A 13,508-nucleotide genomic window follows, 5' to 3' on the forward strand; every position below is an offset into this window, starting at 1 on the left:
AGGCTCACGCGATTCTCCTGTCTTAGCCTCCCGATTAGCTGGGATTACAGGTGCGCACCACTACCGCCTGGCTAATTTTTTTTTTTTTTTTTTGAGACGGAGTCTCGCTCTGTCGCCCAGGCTGGAGTGCAGTGGCGCAATCTCGGCTCACGGCACGCTCTGCCTCCCGGGTTCACGCCATTCTCCTGCCTCAGCCTCTCCAAGTAGCTGGGACTACAGGCGCCCGCCACCACGCCCGGCTAATTTTTTGTGTTTTTTTTAGTAGAGCTAGGGTTTCACCGTGGTCTCGATCTCCTGACCTTGTGATCCGCCCGCTTCGGCCTCCCAAAGTGCTGGGATTACAAGCGTGAGCCACCGCGCCCGGCCCCGCCTGGCTAATTTTTGTAGTTTTAGTAGAGATGGGTTTTCACCATATTGGCCAGGCTGGTCTTGAACTCCTGACCTCAGGTGATCGGCCCGCCTCGGCCTCCCAAAGGGTTGGGGTTACAGGCGTGAGCCACTGTGCCTGGCGCCCTTCCTTCGTCTTAGTCAATCCTATCCCACCTCTTCTTCCTCCAGTCCCCTCACCTGATGGTCCCGACACTTTATCATCCACCACCTCCTGGAGGGGATACCCCGAGGTGCTCCGCTGGGGGCTCTGCTCATCCTGGGGGTGCGCTAGATACCAGGTCATGATGTTTCCCATAATCTGTCCCCTCTCACGGAAACTAGTCTCTGTTCTGTCCGTGGCCTTCTCGTGGGCACTGGTAGGATCCCGAAAAGTGGGTTATCAATTCTCGAGGCTGGGAGAAGTCAGGAGTGGAGATCAGCTCTGAGAAGATGCTGTTAACCAACTGAACTTCCAGGTGCCCACAGAGTCCGGTCCTTCCAATCAGGAAGGTCGGAATCTCTGATGTCATCGGTCAGTCCAACCTGGCAACCAGTTTGAAAAGAAACACATGTAACTGCCAGGCTGATCTCTTGTCCTGGAGACCCTGAGTGAATGGTATCTCCTGCCACTGTCCTAACCGCAGACCATTGTCCAAAAGCATCTTCAGGTTCTCCACATCCCTCTGTTCCCTGTCCCAGCAGAGGCATGAGCCACCACACCTGGCCACTTTTCTTATCTATCTTTGTTATGTGGATGACTTGTGTTAACACAAATAAGATGCTGCTTGTCATCTTTAAAGAAAATAGGTGGCAACAATAGCAAGTCTTGTTTTTTTTTTTTTTGAGACGGAGTCTCGCTCTGTCACCCAGGCTGGAGTGCAGTGCGCGATCTCGGCTCACTGCAAGCTCCGCCTCCCACGTTCACGCCATTCTCCTGCCTCAGCCTCTCTGAGTAGCTGGGACTACAGGCGCCCGCCACCACGCCCGGCTAATTTTTTTGTATTTTTAGTAGAGACAGGGTTTCACCGTGGTCTCGATCTCCTGACCTTGTGATCCGCCCGCCTCGGCCTCCCAAAGTGCTGGGATTACAAGCATGAGCCACTGTGCCAGGCCAGGAAGTCCTGTTTTTATCTGTACTTATGAGGCTATAATTAAATGCCAAAAATTAATGCTAAGAATTAAAATGCACATAATAATAGACTTTACCTCACAAACTGGCTTCAATTATTCAATGAGACTTATATGTATTACTTAAATGAGGTTAAATTTAACCTTTAAAAAAATGATTTATTGTGGCTAGGCACAGTGGCTCATGCCTGTAATCCCAGCACTTTGGGAGGCCAAGGCAGACGGATCACTTGAGGCCAGGAGTTCAAGACCAGCCTGACCAACATGGCAAAACCCCATCTCCGCTAAAAATACAAAAATTAGCCAGGCATGGTGGTGCATACCTGTAATCCCAGCTACTCAGGAGGCTGAGACACAAGAATCGCTTGAACCCGGGAGGCAGAGGTTGCAACGAGGTGAGATCACACCACTGCACTCCAGCATGGGCAATAGAGTGAGGCTGTGCCTTAAAGAAAAATTATTTTGGGGGATGATGGGGTGTCACTATGTTGACCAGGCTTGTCTCAAACTCCTTGCCTTAAGCAATCCACCCATCTCAGCCTCCCAAGTAGCTGCAACTACAGGCGCATGCCACCACGCCTAGCTTGTGTGTGTGTGTGTTTGTGTGTGTGTGTGTTTGTGTGTGTGTGTGTGTGTGTGTGTGTGTGTATGTGTAGAAACAGGGTCTTACTATGTTGCTTAAGCTGCTCTCAACCTCCTGGGCAACAGTGATCCTCCCACCTTGGCCTCTGAAAGCGTTGGAATTACTGTTGTGAGCCACCTCACTGAGCCCTCCACCTTTCAGCTGAACCCAGAAAAGTACAATCTTTTAACCCAAAGCATTCCTCACAGTTAAAGTCAGGAAGAGCCCTTCATGCTCTGGAGGCAGCTACTAACCCTCTGCTAAACACTGACTCTGGGTATGAGAAACACACCTACTGTGCCCCAGATATTTTTCCAAATACAACTTAATTTACCCTTCACGACAACGCTGGAGTGAAGGATCATTAACTGTATTTCATAGATGTGGAAACTGAGACTCAGAGGCAGGAAATGACCTCCTTCTGGAGGCTGCAAATTCTTTGATGCTCCTTTGATCAACAGGTGGGAGCTGGCCAGAGGTGGTGGCTCATGCCTGTAATCCCAGCACTTTGGGAGGCCAAGGTAGGAGGATTGACTGAGGCCAGGAGTTTGAAACTAGTCTAGACAACATACCAAGACCTCATCTCTACAAAAAATACAAAAATTAGCAGGGTGTGGTGGTGCACACCTGTAGTCTCAGCCACTCGGGAGGCTGAAGTGGCAGCATTGCTTGAGCCCAGGAACTTGAGCAGATGGCCGCCTTCTTGCTGGGTTCTCACATGGTCTTTCCTCTGTGCACACACACCCCTGGCATCTCTATCTGAATGTCTTAATCTCCCCCTCCGCCTTTTTTTTTTTTTTTTTTTTTGAGATGGAGTCTCACTCTGCCACCCTGGCTGGAGTGCAGAGTGCAATGGCACAATCTCGGCTCACTGCAAACTCCACCTCCCAGGTTCAAGCGATTCTCCTGCCTCAGCCTCCCGAGTACCTGGGATTACAGACTTGCGCCACCACCCCCCTCTAATTTTTATATTTTAAGTAGAGATGACGTTTCACTATGTTGGCCAGGCTGGTCTCAAACTCCTGAGCTCAAATGATCCACCCACCTCGACCTCCCAAACTGCTGGGATTACAGGCACGAGCACTGTGCGACCCATGCCTCCTCGGTGAATACCACCTGCTAATTTTTCTATTTTTAAGAGACGGGATTTCACCATGTTGGCCAGGCTGTTCTCGAACTCCTGACCTCATGTGATCTGCCCCTGCTCAGCCTCCCAATGTACTGGGATTACACGCAGGAGCCACCATGCCTGGCCAGATCTTATTTGGAAATGGTATTCTGCATTGTAATTTTTGTTCTGTTTTATTTTTACATATAAAACAGAACAAGAGGATGAGAGAGGTGGGGAGGTGCTACTCACTTTTAAACAAGCAGAGCTCATGATAACCTTCTACCATGAAAACACACGGAAGGGATGGTCCCAACCCATTCATGAGAAATCCATCCTATGATTTGATCACCTCCTACCAGGCCTTTTTTTTTTTTGAGACAGTTTCACTCTGTCACCCAGGCTGGAGTGCAGTGGCACCATCTGGGCTCACTGCAACTTCTGCCTCCCAGGTTCAAGCGATTCTCCTGCCTCAGCCTCCCAAGTAGCTGGGATTACAGGTGCCCACCACCACACCCGGCTAATTTTGTATTTTAAGTGGAAACAGGGTTTCACCATGTGGTCCAGGCTAATCTCGAATTCCTGGCCTCACGTGATCCGCTCACCTCGGCCTCCGAAAGTGCTGGGATTGCAGGTGTGAGCCACTGCACCCGGTCTCGACATGAGATTTAAGCAGGGCACTCAAAGCCAAACTGCATCACTCCCCATCATGTGAGGATACAGGGAGAAGACAGCCATCCACAAATCAGGAAGTGGGCCCTCACCAGACACCAATCTGCTGGTTCCTCAATCTTGGAATTGTGAGAAAGAAATGTGTGTTGTTTAAGCCACCAGCCTATGGTTTTCTGTAATAGAAGCCCAAATGGACTAAGATACTCAGTCACGCTGCTCACAATTCCAGTGCCCAAGACGGCCAGGACCACATGTGTTCAAGTGGCCGGCATATTGGATGGCGCATTCATAGAACATTTCCATCACCACAGATGGTCCTTCTGGGCAGCTCTACTCTTGGGAGGAGTTCACATGTAGAGATCATGGCAGCAAAAGTCTCTCTGAGTCAGGTGAGAGGCAGAGAGATGAAGAAGTCTGTTATTAACATTAGGAATGATCATTGTCACTTTTTTTTTTTTTTTGAGACAGAGTTTCACTCTTGTTGCCCAGGCTAGAGTGCAATGACTCACTGCAACCTCCACCTCCTGGGTTCAAGTTGTTCTCCTGCCTCAGCTTCCTGAGTACTTACAGGTGCCCACAACCATACCCAGCTAATTTTTGTATTTTTAGTAGAGATGGGGTTTCACCATGTTGGCCAGGCTGGTCTCAAACTCTTGACCTCAGGTGATCTGCCCGCCTCAGCCTCCCAAAGTGCTGGGATTACAGGCATGACCCACCATGCCCAGCCCATTCTCACTTTTAACTGAGCAGCTGCTATCTACCGGGGAGTGTCAAATGTGTTAAAAATCCTATAACTATGCCTTCCAACAACTCTATAGGGTGGGCATTATCACCCATATAACAGAGAAGGAAAATGAGGATTTTTCCTTTTTTGTTTGGTTGGTTGGTTTTGGTTTTTGTTACTGAGACAGGGTCATACTCTGTCTCCCAAGCTGGAGTGCAGTGGCACCCCTCATAGCTCACTGCAGCCTCAACCTCCCAGGCTCAAGCAATCCCCCCAAGTAGCTGGGACTACAGACGTGCACCACCATGCCTGGCTTTTTTTTTTTTTTAGAGGTGGGGTCTCACTATGTTGCCCAGGCTGGTCTCAAACTCCTGTTCTCAAGCGATCCTCCTGCCTCAGCCTCCCAAAGTGCTGAGGTTACAGGCATGAGCCACTGCACCTGGCTAGGAAACTGAGTTTTTTCAGTGGTAGAGGCTCTTAGCCAGTGGCCAAGGGAAAGAGAGAGTTCTGGGTTCAGGGGCTGGCAGGGAGTTAGCAAGACACCAGGGACTCAGCTACACTGGCTGGATCTCAGGGAAGAGCAACCGCCACAGTGGGGACCTGGAGCATGAGGGGAAACTGAGGCAGCAGCTGCACCACAGGGTTGGCAGTACCTGGTAAGAGAAGAGGATGCCTTCCATAAGTAGGCCCACAGGTGCCCAGGGCTCCCCATACCCACGGGGTACCAGGTCTAAAACCATGAGACCAGTACCAGCACCAACCACTCAAGGAGCTGAGACGGCTGACCCACTCTCTGCCCTGGCTAGGACTGGCCCCAGCACCCCCAGTGGGGATGACTCAATGGTCCCAGCTGCCAAGGGCCCAGGAACACTAGCAACAGAAGAATGGCCAAAGTGACAGGGAACCCTTGAGACCCTAGAGTGGCAATGCCTGGGCTGGGCCTGATCCTTCCCACCAGCCCCCAGCCATTCCTGGCCTTCTGCCATGGTTACTGGTTGGTCTGCAAAGTGCCTGGGGCAAATACCTTCTGGGAGAAGAGTAGAGAGAGTACCCAGGCTCCATGGGCCTCAGGATTCCTGAAGTGGGAGGCTCCTCTCTGATGATGGGGCCACCCTGCTCTGGACAGGAAGCCCCTAGCCTCAGGGACACGTTGAATCTTGTCACCCAGAGGAACCAAGTGGCTGGGTGGTGGCCTGGTGCAATGGCTCACGCCTGTAATCCCAGCACTTTGGGAAGCCAAGGCAGGCGAATCACCTGAGGTAAGGAGTAGAAGACCAGCCTGGCCAACATGGCGAAACCCTATCTCTACCAAAAATAGAAAAAATAGCTGGGTGTGGTGGCGGGCACCTGTAATCCCAGCTACTCGGGAGGCTGAGGCAGGAGAATCGCTTGTACCTGGGAGGCGGAGGTTGCAGTGAGCTGAGATGGCGCCACTGCACTCCAGCCTGGGTGACAGAGTCAGACTCCATCTCAAATTAAAAAAAGAGGCCGGGCAGCAAAGAATAAAATGGTTTCCCAGTTCAGCCTTTGGAGGTACCAACCATCTGTTAGCAGAGCTCTAAGACCAACTGGGCTCCCACTCCAGGAATATCCCCCTTCCCACAGGGGCTGGGGAGATGGGGTCCCGGGCTGTGCTGCCCTCTGGAGCAGCCCCCTTCAACTGGCCCTCACTGTTCTCCAGGGCCCTGGGAAGCCATGCACGGAGGCAGAGGTCCTTTATGTGCCAGACAAGGCTGCTGTCAAGGGACTGCAAATCTGCTTGAGGTGTGACATATCTGTTTTTAGAACAAGAACATCACATCAGCAGGAGCCAGTGGCCAGAGCTAGGGGGAAGGGAGGATCCAGGTCCAATTCCCATGTATCTAGGGCACATGTGCACAGCACCGAGGGCCACTCCAGCCCCTCCTCAGCTCTCAGAGGACCCTGCTCCCACCTGCCTTTTGCTCTGCTATCGGGCAGATGGCATTGTCTCTGCTTTGCAACTGATGAAATAGGAACTCTGACTTCTGAGTTAGGCTAAGAGGGTGCTTGATGCTGCTATTCCGGGCCCAGGTGAGACATTCAGTCATGAGCATCTGTAGCTCTTGCCTGAGTCTCTGAGCCTGCCAGAGCAGAGCAGAAGCAAATGCATGAAGGCCCCTCCCCCAGGGCTGCTCTTAGCCAATGACTGATGACAATGGGTGTATAAAGAGCTTAGCCACATGACCCCACACAGGTGGGACAACCATGAGTTTCCACATTCTGTACTGCCTCCCAGAGGTCCTCAACAGGTTTAAGCTCAATTGCCCACACTGGTAACTGGTGACTTCCTTGATAACACCCATTTCTTTTTTCATTCTTTTGGTTTTTTCTTTTGATGGAATTTTGCTCTTGTCGCCCAGGCTGGAGTGCAGTGGTGTGATCTCAGCTCACTGCAACCTCTGCCTCCCAGGTTCAAGTGATTCTCTTGCCTCAGCTCCTAAGTAGCTGGGATTACAGGCATGTGCCACCACAGCCAGTTAATTTTATATTTTTAGTAGAGAGGGAATTTCCCCATGTTGGCCAGGCTGGTCTTAAACTCCTGACCTCAAGAGATCCACCCACCTCAGCTTCCCAAAGTGCTGAGATTACAGGCGTGAGCCACCGCTCCTGGCAGTTTCCCTCCTTCCTTCCTCCCTCCCTCCCTCTCCTTCCCTCCCTTCCTCCCTTCCTCCCTTCCTTCCTTTCCTCCCTCCCTCCCTTTCTCCTTTCCTTCCTTCTTCCCTCCCTCTCTCCCTCTCTGGAGGGAGTGGAGGTGGTCCAGGGATCCAGGGAGCCTGGCTCAAGCAGGATAGAGGTGACATCCAGGCTGGCCATCAGGGGGTGCAGTTCAGCAGCAGAGTCTCCAGGCCTGCTCACACTTGGGCTGGTGAAGGATTCTCTTCTGGATAGCCTGTTTAGATTACAGTAGGACCTGAAGACATGAAATTGGTTTCCAGCCCTGGGACAGGGGTCGGGCCAGGCTCAGGACTGAGGTAGAAGCATAGTGTTCATCACAGCTGGAGCAAAAGCCCAGAAGAACGGACTTAACACTCCCAGTGGGTCAGAGGAGAGGCTAGCACAGGGTAGAGACAAGATTCTGCAGACAGAGGCCAGAAGATTTTTGTAGGCTACAAGATTCTGTAGACAGAGGCTCACGCCTATAATCCCAGCACTTTGGGAGGCCGAGGCAGGTGGATCACTTGAGGCCAGGAGTTCAAGACCAGCCTGGCCAACATGGTGAAACCCTGTCTCTACTAAAGATACAAAAATTAACCAGATGTGGTGGTGCGTGCCTGTAGTCCCAGCTACTCGGGAGGCTGAATCAGGAGGATCGCTTGAACCCAGGAGGTGGAGGTTGCAGTGAGCCGAGATCACACCACTGCACTCCAGCCTGGGTAACAGAGCAAGACTGTCTAAATAAATAAATAAATAAATAAAATTATGCAGACCTCATCCCCAGGAGGCAGTCTGAAATGGCTCAGGAAAAAAAAAAAAAAAAAAGCAGGTGAAATTTGTGCAGGGGGATCTCACCTGAACAAGGATCAGAAAGACAAGGGGTTGTGCCCAAACCTCCCCACCCTCCTAGTGGCAGCTGGACCCTGGACCCCTTCACCACCACCAGCCTGCCCCATGCTATCCATCACCAGCCAGCTCACGACCTAAACATCTCTGCATCCCTCCTCTCTCTCTCCATCCCCACTGCTACCTCACTGGTCCTGGCCACCACGACTCTCTCAGCTAGGCTGCCATCACTTCCAGGCTGGATTCCCCACCCCTGCCCTTGACCTTCTCCTGTCCTCTACTCCACAAGGCAGCCAGAAGAATCTGCCAATGTATCAAGTCTTCTCTTGGGCTAGAGCCTTCTGGTGGCTTCCAATCTGCACCCTCCCAGCCCTTTGTGTCAGGCACCATCTCATCTTCATAAATCCTGTTTCTATTGCCTGGAGGACTCCCCCAGCCCTATCTTCCCCTGTTCCTAAATGACATTTTGCCACCCTTCAGATCTCAATGTCACTTTTGAGAGAAACCTTAGTCAGGCATGGTAGCACGCACCTGTGGTCCCAGCTACTCTGAAGACTGAGGAGGAATGATCTCTTGAAGTCAGGAGTTGGGGGTTGCAGTGAGCTAGGAGTGCACCACTGCACTCCAGCCTGGACAACAGAGCAAGACCCTGTCTCTAGGCCAGGTACAGTGGCTCACACCTGTAATCCCAGCACTTTGGGAGGCTAAGGCAGGCAGACTACCTGAGGTCAGAAGTTCGAGACCAGCCTGGCCAACATTGTGAAACCCCATCTCTACTAAAAATACAAAAGTTAGCCGGGTGTGGTGGCTTGCACCTGTAATCCCAGCTACTTGGGAGGCTGAGGCAGGAGAATTGCTTGAACCTGGGAGGCAGAGGTTGCAGTGAGCCGAGATCGCACCACTGCACTCCAGCATACACAATGAAGCAAGAAAAAAAAGAAAAGACCTTGTCTCTAAAAAGAGAGAGAGAGAAACCCTGCATGGACCTCCATTCGATGGCCGTTCTGTTACTAGAAGGGTCCAGACCAACACAAGAGCACTAGGAGCGAAAGACGAAATTCACAAAAGAGCAATTATGAGAAATGGGAGAAAGATGGAGGGATTGCAACACAGGGCTACTGGAAGTCTTAGAAAAACAGCAGAAAATCACAGAGAAGCAATATATGATGGACAATCAATGAGAATTTTCTTTTTTTTTTTTTTTTTTTTTTTTTTTTTTTTTTTTTTTGAGACGGAGTCTCGCTCTGTCACCCAGGCTGGAGTGCGGTGGCGCGATCTCGGCTCACTGCAAGCTCCGCCTCCCGGGTTCACGCCATTCTCCTGCCTCAGCCTCTCCGAGTAGCTGGGACTACAGGCGCACGCCACCACGCCCGGCTAATTTTTTGTATTTTTAGTAGAGACGGGGTTTCACCGTGGTCTCGATCTCCTGACCTCGTGATCCGCCCGCCTCGGCCTCCCAAAGTGCTGGGATTACAAGCGTGAGCCACCGCGCCCGGCTCAATGAGAATTTTCAAAAACGAGGCTGGGCGTGTTGGCTCATGCCTATAAACCCAGCACTTTGGGAGGCTGAAGCAAGTGGATCAACTGAGGTCAGGAGTTTCAGACCAGCCTGGCCAATATGGTGAAACCTCGTCTCTACTAAAAATACAAAAATTAGCCTGGCGTGGTGGTGTGCACCTGTAGTCCCACCTACTCAGGAGGCTAAGGCAAGAGAATCCCTTGAACCCGGGAGGGAGAGGTTGCAGTGAGCCAATATCATGCTACTGCACGCCAGCCTGGGTGACAGAGCAAGACTCCATCTCAAAAAAAAAAAAAAAAAAAAACAGAAAAGAAAGAAAAAAAGAACTAAAGAGACATACAAGTCCTCAAATCAAAAACATACTCCAAGAACAAACAGCATAAATTAATATGTCTATATAGGGTTCTATCATTATTAAACCACTTAAAGTCAAGGATAAAGAGGAATTTTTTTTTTTTTTTTTTTTTTTTTGAGATAGGGTCTCACTGTGTCACCCAGGCTGGAGTGCAGTGGTGCAATCATAGCTCATTGTAGCCTCAGACTCCTGGGCTCAAGCAATTCTCCCACCTCAGACTCCCAAGTAACTGGGACTACAAGCCTGCAAGCAGGCACCACCATGCCTAGCTAATATTTGTATTTTTTTAGAGATGGGATCTTGCTATGTTGCCCAGGATGGAAATCTTTTTTGTTGTTGTTGGTTATCTTTTTTTTTTTTTGGAGATGGAGTTTCACTCTTGTCGCCCAGTCTGGAGTGCAGTGGCGTGATCAAGGCTCACTGCAACTTCAATCTCCCAGGCCCAAGGGATCGCCCCACCTCAGCCTTGTGAGTAGCTGGGACTAACCACACCTGGTTATATTTCTTTCTTTCTTTTCTTTTTTTTTTTTTTTTTTTTTTCTGTAGAGATGAGGTCTTGCTATGTTGCCCAGGCTGGTCTCAAACTCCTGGCCTCAAGTGATCCTCCAGTCTTGGCCTCCCAAAGTGCTGGAATTACAGGCATGAGCCTGTGCTCCTGCTCCTCCTCCAAGGTTTCTAAGCGAGGAAAGGAAGACTTTCACATTTCCTCGTTCTAGCAGCCGTGAGATGGATCAATTACACACATCGCCCCAGAATGCCCAGAAGTCATTGCCCTCAAATCACACACACAAAGCAACATTCTGGCCTGTAATCCCAGCACGTTGGGAGGCCAAGGTGGGAGGATCATTTGAGCCTAGGAGTTTGAGACCAGCCTGGGCAAACATGGCGAGACCCTGTCTCTACAAAAAATTTAAAAATTGAAGAAGAAGAAAAAAGGAATATTCTGGTCTTCCTGCCCCAGGTGTGCCCTACAGTCTGGCTCCCTAGCTCACATTCCTATGAAAAGCTGGAGGGGTGGCCAGGCACAGAGGCTCATGCCTGTAATCCTAGCACTTTGGGAGGCTGAGTGGGGCGCATCACTTGAGGTCAGGAGTTCAAGGCCAGCCTGGCCAACACGGTGAAACTCCGTCTCTACCTAAAATACACAAATTAGCCGGGGGTGGGGCGTGGTGGCGTGCACCTGTAATCCCAGCTACTCGGGAGGTGGAGGCACAAGAATTGCTTGAACCCCGGAAGCAGAGGTTGCAGTGAGCCAAGATTGCGCCACTGCACTCCAGCCTGGGTGACAGAGCAAAACGCCACCTCAAAAAGAAAAAGAAAAAAAGGAAAGCTAGAGGGGCCAGGCGCAGTGGCTCATGATTACCCAGCACTTCAGGAGGCCAAGGTGGCCACATCGCCTGAGGTCAGGAGCTCAAGACCAGCCTGGCCAATATGGTGAAAACCCGTCTCTACTAAAAACTACAAAAAGTAGCCAGACATGGTGGCGGGTGCCTGTAATCCCACCTACTTGGGAGGCTGACGCAGGAGTATCACTTGAGCCGGGGAGGCGGAGGTTGCAGTGAGCTGAGATCACACCACTGCACTCCAGCCTGGGCGACAGAGCAAGATTCTGTCCCAGAAAAAAAAAAAGAAAGAAAGGAGAGAAAGAAAAGAAGAAAAGAAAAGAAAAGAAAAGAAAAAGAGAGAGAGAGGAAGGAAGGAAGGAAGGAAGGAAGGAAAGAAGGAAGGAAGGCAGGCAGGCAGGCAGGCAGGCAGGCAGGCAAAGAAAGCAAAGGAAAGAAAGAAAAGAAAAAAAGAGAAAGAAAGAAAGAGAAAGAGAAAGAGAAAGAAAAGCTAGAGGGTCTTAAGGGACCACTATCTTGAGTCAATGCTCTTATCTTTCCAACTGTTCACAAATTCACCATCACTATGTGCTAGTTTGTCGCTGGGCATCATTAGTTCATCCTCTTCCTCATCATTGAAGTTCCCACACATGCCGCAGACCTGGCGGGGGAGAGTGGTTTTTCGGTGCTGGGGAAGCACCAGAGCAGTTTTTCTCCCTCCCTCCCTCCCTCCCTCCCTCCCTTCCTTCCTTCATGAGAGCGGTTTCCCTCCCTCCCTCCCTCCCTCCCTCCCTCCCTCCCATCCTTCCTTCCTTTCTTCCCTTCCTTCCTCCCTCCCTCCCTCCCTCCCTTCCTTCTTTTGAATTTCACTCGTCACCCAGCCTGGAGTGCAGTGGCATGATCTCGGCTCACTTCACTATCCGCCTCCCGGGTTCAAGTGACTCTCCTGCCTCAGCTTCCCAAGCAGCTGGATTACAGGTGTGCACCACTACCCCCAGCTAATTTTTTTTTTTTTTTTTAATAGAGACGGGGTTTCACCGTGTTGGCCAGGCTGGTCTCGACCTCCTGACCTCAGTGATCCACCTGCCTCGGCCTCCCAGATTGCTGAGATTACAGGCGTGAGCCACCACGCCTGGGCAGAATGGTTTTTCCTGGAAACACTCTTGTCCATCCTACACCGAAAGGCGCACTCCTCCACTGCCCTGCTCCATCCTGAGGAGTGGCCTCTCTGGGCAGGCACGATGTGAACACTGCCCCCCATCCCTGCCAGCCACCAATCTCCCGGGGCTGCCTCCCCAGTGAGGAGAGCCAGATGTTTTCCTCACCTTTCCATAGTAGGTTGTGGGGATTTCAATCTCTAAGAGACGATTCCCGTCAAACTTGACTTGCACCCCGATCTTGATGTTAACAATGGTGTAGATGCTGCTGGACTTGACACTGACCCCAGGGATCTGGGAGATCGCGGGGAGGGTGACCTGTTTGCTGTTGATCTAAACAGGAGGACAGTGACGGTGAGTAGCAGCTGGGACCAGAGTCCCCTTCCCAGCACTCCCTCCCAGCCCCGGTCACCACACCCAGCTCACCAGCACACGGTGGCCCTTCTGCAGGGTGACCTGGGCATCGTAGATGTCAATGTAGACCTCGTGAAGGCGGAAAGCCTCAGTTCCACCTTCCTCCTTCTCATGCTTGGCACTGATCTTGAAGAAGGGCAAGGCCATGGCGGGGTGGCACACTTTCACCAGGACATGAGTGCAGGCATCCGGGATAGAATGGTTACTACCATCAAAGCTCACGTAGTGGGACTCCCCTGGGAGCTGACACACTCCCATACCTGGGAGGACAGAGGCAGCTGGGCTATGACGCTCCTCTGGCAGGTACAGGGTCCCTGGGAAACTAGTCCTGGGTTCTCCCTGCCTTCCAGAAAAGAGTCAAGAACCCAGGTCCGGCCATGCGCAGGGACTCATGCCTGTAATCCCAGCACTTTGGGAGGCCAAGGTGGGCTGCTTTGATACCAGCCTGACCGACACGGTAAAACCCCGTCTCTACTAAAAAAATACAAAAAAACTAGGGTGTGGTGACATGTGCCTGTAATTTCAGCTACTTGGAAGGCTGAGGCAGGAGAATCGCTTGAACCAGGGAGACGGAGGTTGCAGTGAGCCAAGACTGT

At 51.3% G+C, this 13,508-nt stretch overlaps 1 protein-coding gene across 1 annotated transcript; it reads right to left on the reverse strand.

Moving 5' to 3' along the window:
* Positions 1-5,193: 5,193 nt before the first annotated feature.
* LOC115830815 (zonadhesin-like) lies at positions 5,194-13,361 on the reverse strand. The gene is made up of 6 exons (XM_030795603.1): positions 12,925-13,361; positions 12,667-12,831; positions 11,878-12,002; positions 7,393-7,534; positions 6,557-6,725; positions 5,194-5,276 (listed from the first exon to the last, which is right to left on the reverse strand). Exons 1-6 carry the CDS (start codon positions 13,168-13,170, stop codon positions 5,194-5,196), a joined length of 930 nt encoding a protein of 309 aa, XP_030651463.1. The 5' UTR covers positions 13,171-13,361.
* Positions 13,362-13,508: the final 147 nt, after the last annotated feature.

The sequence above is a fragment of the Nomascus leucogenys genome, chromosome 17, assembly GCF_006542625.1.
Source record: "Nomascus leucogenys isolate Asia chromosome 17, Asia_NLE_v1, whole genome shotgun sequence".
Classification (NCBI taxonomy): Eukaryota; Metazoa; Chordata; class Mammalia; order Primates; family Hylobatidae; genus Nomascus; species Nomascus leucogenys.

Excerpts from the sequence above, each read along its gene's own strand:
- LOC115830815 (XM_030795603.1), bottom strand. The coding sequence starts at position 13,170 with ATGGGAGTGTGTCAGCTCCCAGGGGAGTCCCACTACGTGAGCTTTGAT. Across the intron at positions 12,003-12,666 it reads CCACAACCTACTATGGAAAG|GTCTGCGGCATGTGTGGGAA; the intron begins GTGAGGAAAACA and ends CTCCCCCGCCAG. Across the intron at positions 6,726-7,392 it reads TGGATCCCTGGACCACCTCC|GCTCAGAGACTCAGGCAAGA; the intron begins ACTCCCTCCAGA and ends CTGCTCTGGCAG.